General features: G+C 34.8%; 1 protein-coding gene across 1 annotated transcript in view; it reads left to right on the forward strand.

Moving 5' to 3' along the window:
• DLGAP2 (DLG associated protein 2) overlaps positions 1-14,854 on the forward strand; it is a 1,650,454-nt gene that overhangs the window by 1,203,362 nt on the left and 432,238 nt on the right. Inside the window, exon 6 of the mRNA XM_044073515.1 lies at positions 3,287-3,636. Coding sequence (XP_043929450.1) covers positions 3,287-3,636 — 350 coding nt within the window. The remainder of the gene's footprint in view (positions 1-3,286; positions 3,637-14,854) is intronic.

A 14,854-nucleotide genomic window follows, 5' to 3' on the forward strand; every position in this document is an offset into this window, starting at 1 on the left:
TATTTAATTATTTTCCCTTCTCCCACAATTTTGTCAGAAACAACTCTTTCTGCTGATATGATTGCATAAGTAGTTAAATAGGTCTTGACTGCTTTCTTTTCATCAGATTTGGAGCATATTGCACAATGTGCTGTCTCAATTAGCAAATACTGCTGCAGAACACCAGTCCATTTGCTCATCTGAACTTTCATAAACTGAATGCAGTATGTTTCTTCCAGTTTCTCTGGCACAGTAGAAAATCTTAGTTTTTCCTCTGTGTGCTGTCTTCTAACTGCACTATTTTTTGAAACAGATGTTCTCGAGAAACCTTTATACTCATCATTTTTTCATTTCATCCTCTGATTTTTGCAGTATACCATTTCATTTGAATAGCGATTTGAAGCTTTTTCTATTTTTTTTTCCAGTCCTTGTTATTTTAATGTATGCATTCCTTCAGTGTTTTACTTATTTTATATACCTGTGAGTGCATTTGATTTATTTTTCCTCTAAAGTACTGGATGACATCTCCTATACCAAAGCTGAAACTAAACTGCTTTTTGCTTAACAGCTGCAAGATTCTTCACAGCCAGAGTTTTTTTTTTTCCCCTGGTTGATATTCTCTTACTTTTTCCAGATTTCTTCCTTGGCTGTGTAATTAATAGCCAGTCTTTTTCCAGATTTCTTCCTTGGCTGTGTAATTAATAGCCAGTAACTGAATTTTAACCAGACTAATAAAATGTACTGACTTTTTTATGCATTTCAAATTTCAGATTGGGAGAGCTCTTATCAGCCTGTTAATTAGTGTGAATCATCTTGGAAATTTCCATAACAGTCCTTGTTTAGTGTATTTATTGTAGGTTGTAATTGTTTTAGTTCATTCTGATGTTGTTTCAATAATTACATTTTTCAAAATGATGGTGTTCTTGAAGCGCAGTGATTTATTTGATGATGTTGCTGATGCTTATTTCACATTGTGCTTTATTTGCTATCAACAGCCCAGTATTTTCTTGTCAAAGCCAACAAGGTGATTTATTTCAAAAAGGCCATTTTCTAAAGTGCAACAATAGTACTGATGAGGACAAATTGTATCATATCAGACTTCTTACCTCCCATATGATTGTTCATCTGTCTTTAGGTATTCCATTGGTTTTCCACTCTTCCACATAACCAATATTTGGGACTCATTCAGTAGTTTAACTGCACTTTGGGTGACTGCTTGTTGTTGATAGAGTTTAAGCTAAGTTTTTCTTTGAGGAATTTATCTATGTTCAAACTGAATGAGTGACCAGTTTAGGAAGGTGACTGCTATAAGCCATGAATGATACAAAGGCCTCAAAGGTGAATCAACTAACTAGATGAGTTTAAAACATTGAGGAAAGGCTGCTCCTTGTATAGGGTATGTGTAAGGCACTGCGTCCTCACATAAAATTCTCTGCACTGCTTGAAGCACCACAATTTTATTCTGAAAATGGTAAAAAGACAAGCTCGTTATGCACCTTTATGGTATTAGAAAGGTGCATAACAAGCTTTTGTTAACCCACACCCCAAAAACTGTTAAGATTGGGTCTCACACTAGAGAATAATAACACTTAATGCCAGCTGCAAAAGATAGTCAGATAGTTAGTTAGATACTTAGCTCTGCCACAATTATAAACAAAAGGTGGGAGAGAGTGAAGTGTTTCTCATATTTTAAAACTTTTAGTTCTTCAGAACACTTCAGTTCTGCCCAGTGAGTGCATGCCAGCAACACTGTGTTTCAAAGTTTTCAAAGTTTGTAAAATATTCTGTACTTCTACATTTTTATATGCCTAGAACATAGGTGGCTTCTTCTCAAGATCTTAATTTTATACTGGAAAAATCTTTTTTCTTTTTTTTTTTTTTTTATGTTTTTATTATATATTCGAAGATTCAGGTTTCACTCATATGTTGTTGAACATATGAGGTTCGAAATTTCGAAGCTTCGAATATATAATATAGACCCCCCAGAAGATGCCACAGAAGTGGCAAACTCTACCACTTATCTAGTGGCAAAACTCAAAAATCCTAACTCCAAGGGGGAAAAAAAAGTAATGAATGGTTAAGACCATTTGGAACCATGTTGCTTGGCTGAATTCACTTCAACCAAAAGTGCAATCACTAAAAAAAATTTCAAAATAACTTTCAGTGAACCTCAGAGGTAATTTTTTTTTCATCCACTGAGGGTGCACAATGATGGAAAAAAGAAAAAATTCTGCTGTTGCCAAAAGTTGCTTTGGCACTTTTCCTTGGACCTATCAGCATTTGAAGAAAGGGCTGTCAGTAGACTGACTATCTCATGACCGTTTCAGGAAATAGAAGATAACTTGGCCATTTTACACTACAGAAGGGATGAATAGCAATGTGGTGAAGATGAGCAATACCACTGAGTGACAGATGTGTTGTTGGTACTGCAGGATTTCTAGTCAAGCACAACCTCAAAAGGCCTTTGCAGGTCAGTGTTCCAAACCCGGTAGGATCATAGATGTAATATTCTGTGTTCCTGTCAGATTTCTCACAGAGACTAAATCTTGTAGGGGAACAATACTTATGATTAGGGAAGAGGACAAATGATAATAAAAATGAATGTGTGTGCTAAACACAACTGGTTGGAAATTCAGCACAATGAAAATATTAAATGTGAGCATCCCCCCGTGTGAAAGGCAAGCCCCCCTACCCCCAAACTTACGTATACAAGCTGCATGGTCACACCAACATAATGAAATTACAACTCAATGAAAACGTAGGAATCACTGTTGGTGCACAAATAGAAACCACACCAGCAGTGAGTTCCTGTGTAGAACAGCAATCAATTTATTCAGCATTGTGAGTTGAACTTAACCAGATGGAACTTACTTCATCCAGTTTTCACTCAATGTAATATAAGAAAGCTGCCCCAAGGCTCTAATATTATGTGCACAGTGTGTTCATTTTAATGTCTGCTGAGAAAATATTTACAGGACCAAAGGAGTTAAAGAAGTCTCAGATCCTTTATCATTACTAATGTGATTGTCTTAATATCCAAAAAACAAATCAAGTTTAGTGTAGATGAACTCATCAATGGAATTTATAGAATTATGGAGGAATAAGGCATTGTGTATTACTATCCGTTAAATCATTTTGAAGCAAAGTATCAACTCTGTTACATTTCTACTGATGTGGAAATGAGACTTATTCTAAAAACCACTGTAATTTAACATTTTTTAAACTCCTGCATATATCATTTGTAAGAAGAACAAAGTCTTGCTTTATCCATGACAATTGCTTTATTTTCTTTTTTTTTTCCCTTCAGCTGTAACATATGCAACCAGTTACAAAAAGACACCACCTCCAGTGCCACCCCGAACCACATCAAAGCCAATAATCTCAGTGACAGCACAGAGCAGCACAGAATCTACGCAAGATGCATATCAGGAAAACAGGACTCAGAGGGTTTCCCCCTGGCCTCACAATGGCAGGGGGTTGTACAACTCCACAGATAGCCTGGACAGTACCAAGGCAATGAACCTTGCACTGGAAACTGCAGCTGCCAAACGCCATGCTTCCACTGGGAGCAGTTCAGTTCTTACTAGTGATAAGGCTGTCTTAGTGAAGAAGGCAGAAGAGTTTCTCAAGAAGAGACGAGCGTCAATAGGGATTCAGGTAGCCAACCATTAACATGTTCTGTGTTTACTAAGCATGGCTCCTTAAACAGCACCAAATGAGTCATTCAAGTTCACTGGTTCTGATATTTGAACCAACAACTTATGGCTACTAAAAATTACTTATTATTTGCATTGTGTCAGCATAACTATTAAAAAAATCACCACAATTAAGCAAGAGTTTCTAGATGGATAATACATGAAGAAATTGCTTTGCAATATAATGTGCCCATTAATAGCCATTATGAAAATTGCTATTTACCTTCATTTGTGACAGACATAATTTACTGCTTCTTTTTTAACAGCTCATTTACTTGTGTGTGTGTTTTAAAATGATATTTTTCTTCCAGATGTAATATTAGATTATTTACAGTATGCCCTTTCTTAAATAATGTCCTGTGTTTAGAACAATCTGGAATCCCTACTGACCAAACAGCAATGTATATACAGTGTGGAAGCTGTGTGTATGTACGTGTGTGTGTGTGTGTGTGTGTGTGTGTGTGTGTGTGTGTGTGTCTGTGCACGTGCGTGTGTATACTTGTATGCATGTTTTTAACAAATGCACACCATATTACTGTAAATACTGGCAAACCTACTCTAAAGATATTCTAAAGGAAACAAAATATCTGAACACATACAAGGGTGTAGTACTGAAGAGCTCACTAGCTGATGTAACTTGTTGTGACTAAAGAAGCAACATTGTGGAAAAATGTCTTCTTCGTTAATCCTAAAATCAGTTAGCATATGTTAATTCTCTTTTCAAAGATTCACAGTGCATCAATATAGTAAATGAGTATTTTTGGAAGTCTTTATTCAATATTTTTCAAATGGTTATCGTTGTGCAAGTCAGATTATTATCCATCCTATGGCATTATTACAGATTTAAATTAAAAGGTAAGTGTATTCTACAAATAAATGTCAGTTTTTAGGCATGACTCAGCATTAGATTAAGCTTTTTGAACTGAGCCTGAGAATAATTTTGTAAAAATGAAAGATGGCAGCTCTTGCTTTGTCAGCATATTTTTTACAGCTGTATTGACTTTACGGACCTTAAGGAATATATTTAAATGCAGTTGTTTAATTTAAAATAATTTTCCCCAAATGCATAGTCATGAAACAAGAGGTATTTCAGAAGCATTTCAGTAGTTTGCTATCAGACTGCAGAAGCTATAAAGCAAAACATTAGCAAATATATTATTATGCAAGGCAGTAAGAGGCATGAATACAGAAAAAAATATGATTTGAAGTGTTAATTGCTCCAGTGACATTGCATTCAAATTGCGTATATGAACATCTGCTATCCTGGTCAAGTTTGTGCTAAGGTAGTGCTTATGTAAGCCACTCTGGTGGCATAGATGGATAAAGCCCTAAGTATGGCCCAGCAGACACAGGTTCAGTTAGCAGTTTGGGTGACTGACGGAGTAGCAGGGAAGGGATGGGTGTGCCCATCCAAGGTAGGGCACTTGTTGATATGCTTCCTAAGGGAAGGAGTGTTGCACTTGGATGAAATCAACAATCATAGCGCCAGGTAAAATGGAGGAGGTAGGGCATAAAAGAATACCCCCCTCACTGCAGAAAGCCCAGACAAGCTGAGCCCCCAGGAAAGCCTGGAGGAATCAGTGAGTAGCTGGTAGACCAGGGATAGACATTGGGTATTGGGGGCTGGGCTGGTAAAGATGACACCTGAAGGGACCAAATAAAAAAAAAAAGTGCTAGCTTGTCTAAATATGCAGTGGGTACTTACAAAAAAAAATCCCTTGTTTTTTTTGTTTTGTTTTTTGTGATATGCCTGAGAGAAGACTTTTGACATTTGGGGCCATGATTGTTATGATGAATTACTTCCAATTATATTATAAGTTAAGTTGGGATGTTAATTACAGAAAAGTCCATTCTTGAATAGTACACAGGTCCGCAGCATTATCCGACTGTCATGACAGAATGTCTTAGTGCAATACAAAGGAAGAAGCGCTATTTGTGTTGATTCTGTATGCCCAATAAAATGCCAGGGAATAATGCAAATCGGGTTCACATTGTTTAGCACTGTATCCAAGGCAGACACTTGATTTTCTTTTCCTGTCTTGAACCATCAAATAATGCAGTTGCTAAGAGGGGTCTTTTTCTGCTGACTTTCTGATAAAACTGTTCACACAGTGACATCTGTTGTTTTCTAGCCCTTCAAAATGGCTAAACCAGATAGGAATACAGAAGTGACATGTCAAATTGTTCATAGGAATATGGGGTGGTAGGGGAATGAAGGTATGCTGTTCATATTGGAAAAATATTATACAATATGTGTGAGATATGACAAAGGTAGCACTCATTGCTCCTAAGATATAAACTGAATCACAGTTGAGGCAGATGTTAATAGGAATCAAGTTAAGAAAGAAAGCTATGCTGTTCATACAGGAAAAAACATAGAGTATGGGTGAGATGCGGCAAAAGTAGCCTGTATTACTTTTATAATATAAACTGAACCACAGGAGAGGCAGGTCATTCCTGGATAATTTTGTTTAAGGGAAGGGGTAGGTAAATACATGTTATGACACAATTGCAAAGCAGTTAAATAAATAAAATTTAAAAGATCAGTGAATCAGTTTTTGTACCTTCCAGACGACTTCAGAGTAAACACAAACTGCCAAACTTTCATTTAGAAATAAGTACATGCTGAGAATTCAGTAAAGCAGTCTTTGTTGAAGAAAGAAATCACGTTTCTCTCTTTTGCAAGGTAAAACTCATAGACATAGTATTTCAAGGATCCCCCTTAGTGCTATAGTGGCACACAGCAACATTTATGGAGTTACTTGTGCTAGTGATCACTTATTTCACTGGCGTCTAAAACCAACAACACGGAGTACAGGCACTGAGATGGTATATTATCTCAAGTATATTGATCATTTCTATTTCTGTGTGGAGTCTGCATGCCCTCCCCGCAGTCGAGTGGTGTTCAAAAGACATGCGTGAATGGGTGTGCCTTCGTTGAAGGTTGGATGTCGGGCTGACACCTCGACACCGTACAAATCTACTGCCAATCATTAGCAGACCAGAGTTCCACTGTGGCGACCCCTAACAAGGAAAAGCTGAAAGAAGATCAACCATTTGGTAAAACAAGGCATCTCATACAAGAACCCAGCACCAATGTGATAAGTGTCTTAGTCTTGAGAACTAAGAGTTTTAGTAACGTGAATAAATACTCAAAAAATTACCTATTAGAGCTGTTGGGAAGGGTGACTTGGTGTAGTAAATAAGGAGTGAACTAAAGTAAAATATTAGAGTGTTGAGGTAAAAAAACTCCACTGAAACATTCAATCTATGCACAGCAAAAGGACTAAATTACTATTACAGTACTTAAAGCAAGTAGCAAATTATGAAGGGGTAATTGAATTATACAGAAAATATGATACAAGATAAATAACATAGGGAAATAGCTGAGCAAAGCAGCAAAAAGTAAAAAGCAAAGGAGTGCATATGCCAGCTGAGGAAATGCCAGATACATATCAAAATGGGCAACCATTCATATTCTGTAGCATACAAAAATGAAAACAGACATTGTGTCTTGTAGAATGAGTTCATAAAGTGTCAGTAGTTTAGAGCACTACTTCTGCCCAATGTTTGTAATGACGTTAAACTGCAGGAGTGAAAAAAATTAACAATAAACCAATAAATTGGGGTTTTATTAATGCTGTATGGGCTGATGTTAGACTAGCTTAACTTATTATTCTTAGAAAGAAAACCTTTGCTAACCTGAATAACAGTGCTGAGTCAGAAAGCAACTTTGATAACATTTCAACTACACTTTTTTGGCTTTTTAACTTACAGATCAAGTTATACAACAAAGCCCATATTGTGTTGGAAATTTGAGAAGCAGTTGTGTAGTCCCACATTATCAAAAAGAAGCAAGTATGAAGTGATACATATAGAGGGCTTTCAGCTCACTGAGCACAGCTTCAACCACAGCATGCTATCTAATCCCCAATATCAGACATTTTCTTCCTCTGGTTCTGCATAGAGAAAAGTTATTAGACTGTTCATCATAACATTTTACCATATAGCTTTCCTAAAGCACTGCATTCTTTAAATCCACTAATTTCCCCCATTTGTGAAATCATGTTCAGAAATGTAACTGAATTCTCTATCAGTGTATCACCACAATTAAAGGAGCTTTGTATTATCTTACAAGTGCTGGTGACATTAGACTATGTTTGCCTTAAAGTTAGAAATTCAGACTTGATATTTCAAATACTTAAAGAGGTGGTTTTCTTTCATTTATTTATTCTCTAGCATCTGTTGGTTACCAGTTAGTTTGTCATGGGTCATTTCATTGTTACATGTCTCTGCTGATTGGTGGAACCATCCAATCTGTTAGACATTCTCTCTCTCTCTCTCTCTCTATATATATATATATATATATACATATACATATATGTGTGTGTGTGTGTATATATATATATATATATATATATATATATATATATATATATATATATATATATATATATATATATATATATATATATATAGGGTCTATATTAGACCATCGAAGTTTCAGCGAAAGCTGAGAATAGCGAAGCTGTGGAACAACGAATTTCTTCCTAGGGAAGGAATTCAGCTGGCCGTTCCTGTGGCTTCGCTCTGTTCAGCACTGTGGTGGAAAGTTATGGGTCGGGATCAGGTACGTGTGCGATTGTGTGGACATGAGGGTTAGGGCACAGGGTAGGTGAGTTAGGGTTAGGGCATGGGTCAGGTAAGTGTACAATTGTGTGGACATGAGGGTTAGGGCGGGGTAGGTGAGTTAGGGTTAGGGCACGGGTGAGGTGAGTGTGTGATAGTGACAGACTTTAGGGTTAGGGTTTGGGTTAAGGTAAGTGGATAGCTAGTGGTGTGTGTACAGTTTAGTGTAGGGTTAGATGTAGGAGTTTAGGTGTATGTGTGTGGATTGCTGTTTGCTTGGTGTGTTTGTGTTGTGTGTATGTGTGTCGGAACAGCAAATTTTTTCCCTTGGAAAAAATTTGCTGTTCTGCATGTTCGATGTTGTCAGCGTTCACTGAATAGGGGTCGATATTAGAACATTCAACGTTTTAAAAAGTCGATGTTCTAATATAGACCCATAGATATATATATATATATATATATATATATATATTTATATATATATATATATATATAAATATATATATATATATATATATATATATATATATATATATATGTATATGCTTTATTATTTTAATGGAAATTCGCAACAAACTACCAGCAATCCTATACATATTTTTGATATAATGATACTGTCTGTACGACATACAATAATAAGTATGTAGCTATCGGAGTTAAAACAGGCCAGATAGCTGCACTGTTAATATCTGTCCTAATCTGGTACAGTTAACTGTGGAATAATATTTATGACGTGTTATAGATGCATGAAACAGAAAGGTCTTGAGTGATTGTAGAAATTATACAATCCCATAATTTATTCATGATTGATGTAAACATGTCAACATACCAAAAGTATTAATTTGGTAGCTTTGTTTTTTCAGCAGTCTCTTCTGCCAGTCTACCGTCGTTTGTCTAAGTGTCACTATCCCTCCTTTTATCTTTATTCCTTTATGGTTATAAACATTTTCATGTCACTTCTTGACTTTTATTGGCTACCTTTTCTTCTGTTTAGGTCCTTGCTTGGCTGACAATTTTTTTGTGCTCTTTCCATCCATATTGCTTTTCTGTATTCACCTCTCACATTTCTTTACATTTCTTAAATGTTCTGTGCTTTTCTGTAACTTCTAATTTCACTTCATTTGTTATGTCTGTGATGGCAGTTTTTACATATCCCCAGTGCTTATCCACACTTTATTTATATTTGTTTGAACATTCCTGTGGCATGGTCATGAACTTTCCAGATGTATTATGTCTATTTTTCTAAAATTCAGAATCTACAGTTTTCTTTTGCATGAGTATGCAGTTAAGTTCATTAAGTTCATTTTGGAGCATTCTGTCTGGTGATTATTTGTTCCCAAATAACAAACCACTTCCATATCTAAGATAATTTTTTTCATCTGTGTTTAATAGCAGGAAGCCAAAATGTGTTCCTGTCTGATACAGCTTACTTCAAGACGCACCATCTGACATGCCACATAATATATGGTCAAAACAGTGAATGCTCACATGAGCAAACACTTTTTCAGGCTGTGAATAATGGTGAACACTCATATAAGCAAACATTGTTTTCAATGTTTTTTTTTTCTCAGCAGCATTTTGTTTTTGATTGTGTGCAGTGGGGTAAGGGGATTTGCCATTACCACACTGTTGTGCAAGCTTGGAGTTAGTATGTGGATGCAGGGGGCTTGCCATCCTGCAAAAAAATGTTTTAACTTTTGTTTTTTGATGATTTTAGATTTGATCTAAAATTATCATTCTTTCTTCTTTCATGGACACACTCATATAGATTACAAATGCTGGTATTTTACTCCCCAGTCATGGTTCTTTATATACTTTGACACAAAATGAATACACTGTTCTTCCAGTTCTTCCATCAAAATCAAAACTTCAAATAGCTTTTTCTTTAACACATGGACATCAGTTCTCGTTGCTATTTGTTTTTCATTTATCTTGTTCCTTTTACCTTTTGAATGATACTGTTAGCTGTGTTTTTCTTTCCTTTTTTCTTTCTTTCTATTTCTTATAAAGTTATCTTTAATGGTATACATCTCATCTACTTCTCCAATAATTTTAGATAAGAGCTGAGGACTTACCTGCTTTCCTGGACTCCCACATTAGCTAATTTAACATGTTTACCAATGAAGCACTTAGATTTTTTAATCAGTATCTTGATTCCCTAACTAGAAAGATGCAGACCTTCATGCCACTATACACTTGCATCGCTATGAGTTGTCCCCTGTATGTGCTCCATCTGATATTCAAGCAAATATTGAAGACACTGGTGATGTGCACCATTGTCCTACCCATGCAATGGGCAGGTAGCATCAAAGGAAATGTTACTGATAGTGTTGTTTATCTTAAGACTCCTTTCAAATTTATAGAATCCTTGTGCACCTTTTCTGGCAAATTTCAATACAGGTAATCTGTTTAAAGACAAAGGCTGACTACCACTTTCCTTTCCTGTGCTATTGTTTGCATGAGTCTAAGGTTTCGCTTCAGTACTGTCTGAACCACAGAAACAGGCAGACATCTTAGCTTGCTTAGTGTTCCCTAATTCTACTCTCAAGCAATGAAATCTTTCATTATAATGTTTTCCTTCCTCCTTTTTAGTTCTGTGTTTTTTCCTGATGGATCTCTTATGTGGAGGCTCCCATCACATTTATTAGTCTGTATCTATCTATCTGTCTATCTGTCTATCTGTCTGTCTTTATATATATCCACTGTTGGCTGGGTTAGCCTCAACAGGCTAGTAGATTCTTTTTAGTATAGACCCAAGGTGGTATTTAAACCATGAGGGGAAATTTGTCCAGGGCATTAGAGAATTTGCCCTACTCTTGTTAGTAGGTGGAAGAGTTTGGGTGTAACACAATGGACTTCCTGTTCCCATTCTAGGCATGGAGGTGGCTTGGAGGAACAGGGAGAAAACATGGCTGATTCAGCTTTTGCTGAAACTGAAATTAAAGTTGTTGAAAATGCAGTTGAAATGGTAGCAGCACTACCAGAAGTTTTTTTCTGATGATGTTGGTGCAGAAGTAATGGTGATAGTGGAGGAAAAGGAGACTGTGAAGGAAAAGTAGATCATAGCTGAAACAGAGATGGAATCAAAGAAAAACTTTCAGAGACGATTGTTTGAAGGAGAGACAGTTACCTCTGAAAAATGCATAATTACAGCCTTCCATTTGTGTGTGTGGGGGGGGGGGTTCAGGATGATTATTTGGTAGAAATGTTAAACCATAGTGAGCCAGAAAATGGAGTAGCAATTTCATGGTGCAACATCATGGAAAAAATAGAAGAAGAAAAAGGAGAAGAAGGGACTGTGCTAGAAAAAGTTTCAGAGAAAAACTCTTGTACACAAACTGTTGGAAAAGGAATAAAGAAGAAAGAATAAATAAAAGAAACAAAAAAGAAGTTTACAGTACATGTGAGTAATAAAAAAGAACATTTGGACAGTAATGAGGTTTGGGACTCTGTCATAGCATCTCTGGGTGTAAAAGCAAAAGAGGTAAGAGCATTTATCTTAATTAATAAACAGGCTTTTTGTGACTTGATATTTGAGACAGGGCAGGCCATGGAAAATGTTTGGAGTACATATGAACAAAAGAAAAATATTTATCTGTGGTCAAAATATGTGGTACAAGCTTTTTACATACAAACAAAAAAGAATAATAATCAAGTTTAGAATGGAAAAAGAACTAAAAAAACATTTGTTAACTATAGGTAAAGAAGTAAAGGACACTACAAAAATATATGATGAGAGAGAGGACTATGGACTTGGGGATGGGAATGTGGAGTAATACTGAAAATTAAAAATTATAATGTTATGCATGTACCTAATATTATTAATATTCATGGTAATAATGATTTTGTGAAATACAGGGGCCAACCAAAGACTTGTTATTTTTGTGGAAATAATATGTTATTTATGTGGTAAAAACAGGGCATAACACAAAAAAATGTGATTTAAAGTACAAAAAATGTGGTAATACTGGCCATTCATGGCTAGAATGTAAAATGAATGTGCAAGAAAAAAGAAAAAAGTTATACAGGAAAAAGAGATAAAAGAATGTGTTTTACAAGAAAATGTAGAAGAAAACATGACTGATAAAGAGGTTGTACATAAAGTTAATGAAAGTAACAAGGAAAAAGAACAGAGGAGTCAAGTGAGGAAGAAGCTAACTTGTGTACAGTAAAAAATAAAAAAGAATTTGATAAGGAAAAGAGTTAAAGAAAGGAAAAGAAAATTCAAAAATATAATGCTTAGAGAAAATAAGAAAGGAAAGGGATAACATTTTATTAACTGTTCTTAAAAACTAAAAATATTAACTTTAAATGTAAACAGTATGAAAAATCGCAAGAGGAGAATAGTTATATTACAACGGTGTACTGCATTAGCTACACATATTATTGTTTTAGAAGTTATCAAATTATTAACAAAGGAAGAAAGAATACAAACTGAAACACTTTGGATTGGTCTGGTAGTTTGGAACATGGTGAAAGAAACCTCTTTGGGAATATGTATATTATGTCAAGAAAGCATTAAAATATTAGATGTAACCGCAGTGGAAATAGGAAGCATTATGAAAATAGACATGAGATGGAAAATATGTGTATAGACTTACAACTTTATATGCATATGTAACAAAAGCAGAGAGAGAAATGATGTTTAAAAATATTCTTGAATATGTTTGTGTAAATATGGACATTATAGTGGTGGATGATTTTAACTGTAACTTAAGAAAAAATAAGACCAATTGTAATGTTAAAATAATTAAAGAAATTATGAAAAGTAGAAAGTTATGTGTATGGGAGAATAATCACTGGACTTACACAAGGAATGAAATTAGAACAGAAATTGATTATTTTTTTAATTTCTGATAGTTTAAAAGTTAAAAAAGGAATTAAGTATGCTGGCTTTTTGGATCATGTTGCTATATGGGATAAAATACAGGAAAATTAAGGATATATAAGAATAGAAAAAGCAATAAAGAGAATTAATGAAAAGGAATGAGATTTAGAAAAGAAAAAAGAACTTATGGAATTATGGAAAAATAAAATAAATATGAGAGTGTTTTATAAGAATTGGACTGGTTGGTGGCTTAATATTAAAGATAAAAACAAAAAAGTGTTTTTAGAATGTATACGGAAGAAAAGAAAAGAAAAAAAGAAAAGGAGAAATATAACATATTAAATCAAGAAATATTTAGAGATTTATTAGACAGGAAAAACTCATTTTATGAAAAAAAAGAGAAAGATATAAAATGAATTAAATTAAAATTAACAATTTGTTATATAAACAAAAATATTGTTTACAAAGAAAAAAGAAGAGGTAACACCATATTTGAATAAAATAATAAAAGAAGGAAAAATAATAAGAGAATTATAGAATAAGGAAGGTAAGCTATTAAGACAGCAAGAGGGAATATATATGAAATAATTAAAGAATATGCACTAAAATTATTTATTAAAAGTGGAGATAAAATAGAACAAATTTATAAAGGAGGAAAATTAAATAAAGAAGATAATGAGTATTTAGAGAAAAAAATAACTATGAAAGAATTAAATGAAATTCTAAAATATATTAACAAATTCTTCAATAGGACAGGATGGAATTGAATTTATTTTATTTATTTATTTTACATTTGATGACCGGGAAAGTCTGACTGGACCCTGGTCCATTTTCAGCAGAGGTCCGGGGAGAAAAGCTCCACTTAAAATAATGCTACAAATACATTTTATAAATTACATAAACATACTCTTAAGACATACAAATAGTCATATAAGAACATATTTTACATTTCTTCATAAACATATAAATCAATACCATCAGAATAAAACATTGTTAGGTAAGAATAAGTATTCAGAGGTTAGAGACTTATAGGTGATCTTTGGCAGAATCCTTGCAACACTGCAATGTAATGGATTAGTCTGGGGAGTCACATGGGTACAGCCAATTGTTAGAATAGTGGGTTTTGAGAAGTTTCTTAAATTGCGAAGCAGAGCTTGTAAAAGTTATGTGATTTGGGAGTGAGTTCCAGATGTGTGCTATTGTACAGGCAAAGGGAGTTTTACCAGCTTCATTTTTATGTTTGATGACATTTATGAGATTTCGGTCTGTTGATCTTAAGGCTTGGATGGTAGTGTAGGGCTGTATTAGATCTTGTAGTGCTGGAGTTTTGTCAAAGAGGTAGTACAGTTTGTGGCCTGTGGAGAGTTGATTAGTAAGAAGTAGTTGCGGCAACTCAAGCCAGTTGAGTTGTTTGAGGAAAAGACAGTGATTGGATCTATTAGAGGCACCTGTAGCAAACTTGGCAATCTTGTTATAGCAAGATTCCATTTTGTTTTGTTCGCTGTGGTGAAGATTAGTCAGGATTGGGGAGGCATACTGTAGGGTGGATAATAGGTGAGTTTTTGCAATAGTGGCTTTGGTAGGGTTCCTAATAGATGACCAAAGATGCATTCTATTGAATGCGTCTTGGTCGAACTTAAAACAACGAAAAGGCAAAATAACGAAGTGGCTTTTAAGCAAATTCTTTCACAGGGAAATAATTTGCTTGGCCGCTTCCATTACT

This window comes from Protopterus annectens, chromosome 1.part1 (genome assembly GCF_019279795.1).
Source record: "Protopterus annectens isolate FY-2018-M chromosome 1.part1, PAN1.0, whole genome shotgun sequence".
Classification (NCBI taxonomy): domain Eukaryota; kingdom Metazoa; phylum Chordata; order Ceratodontiformes; family Protopteridae; genus Protopterus; species Protopterus annectens.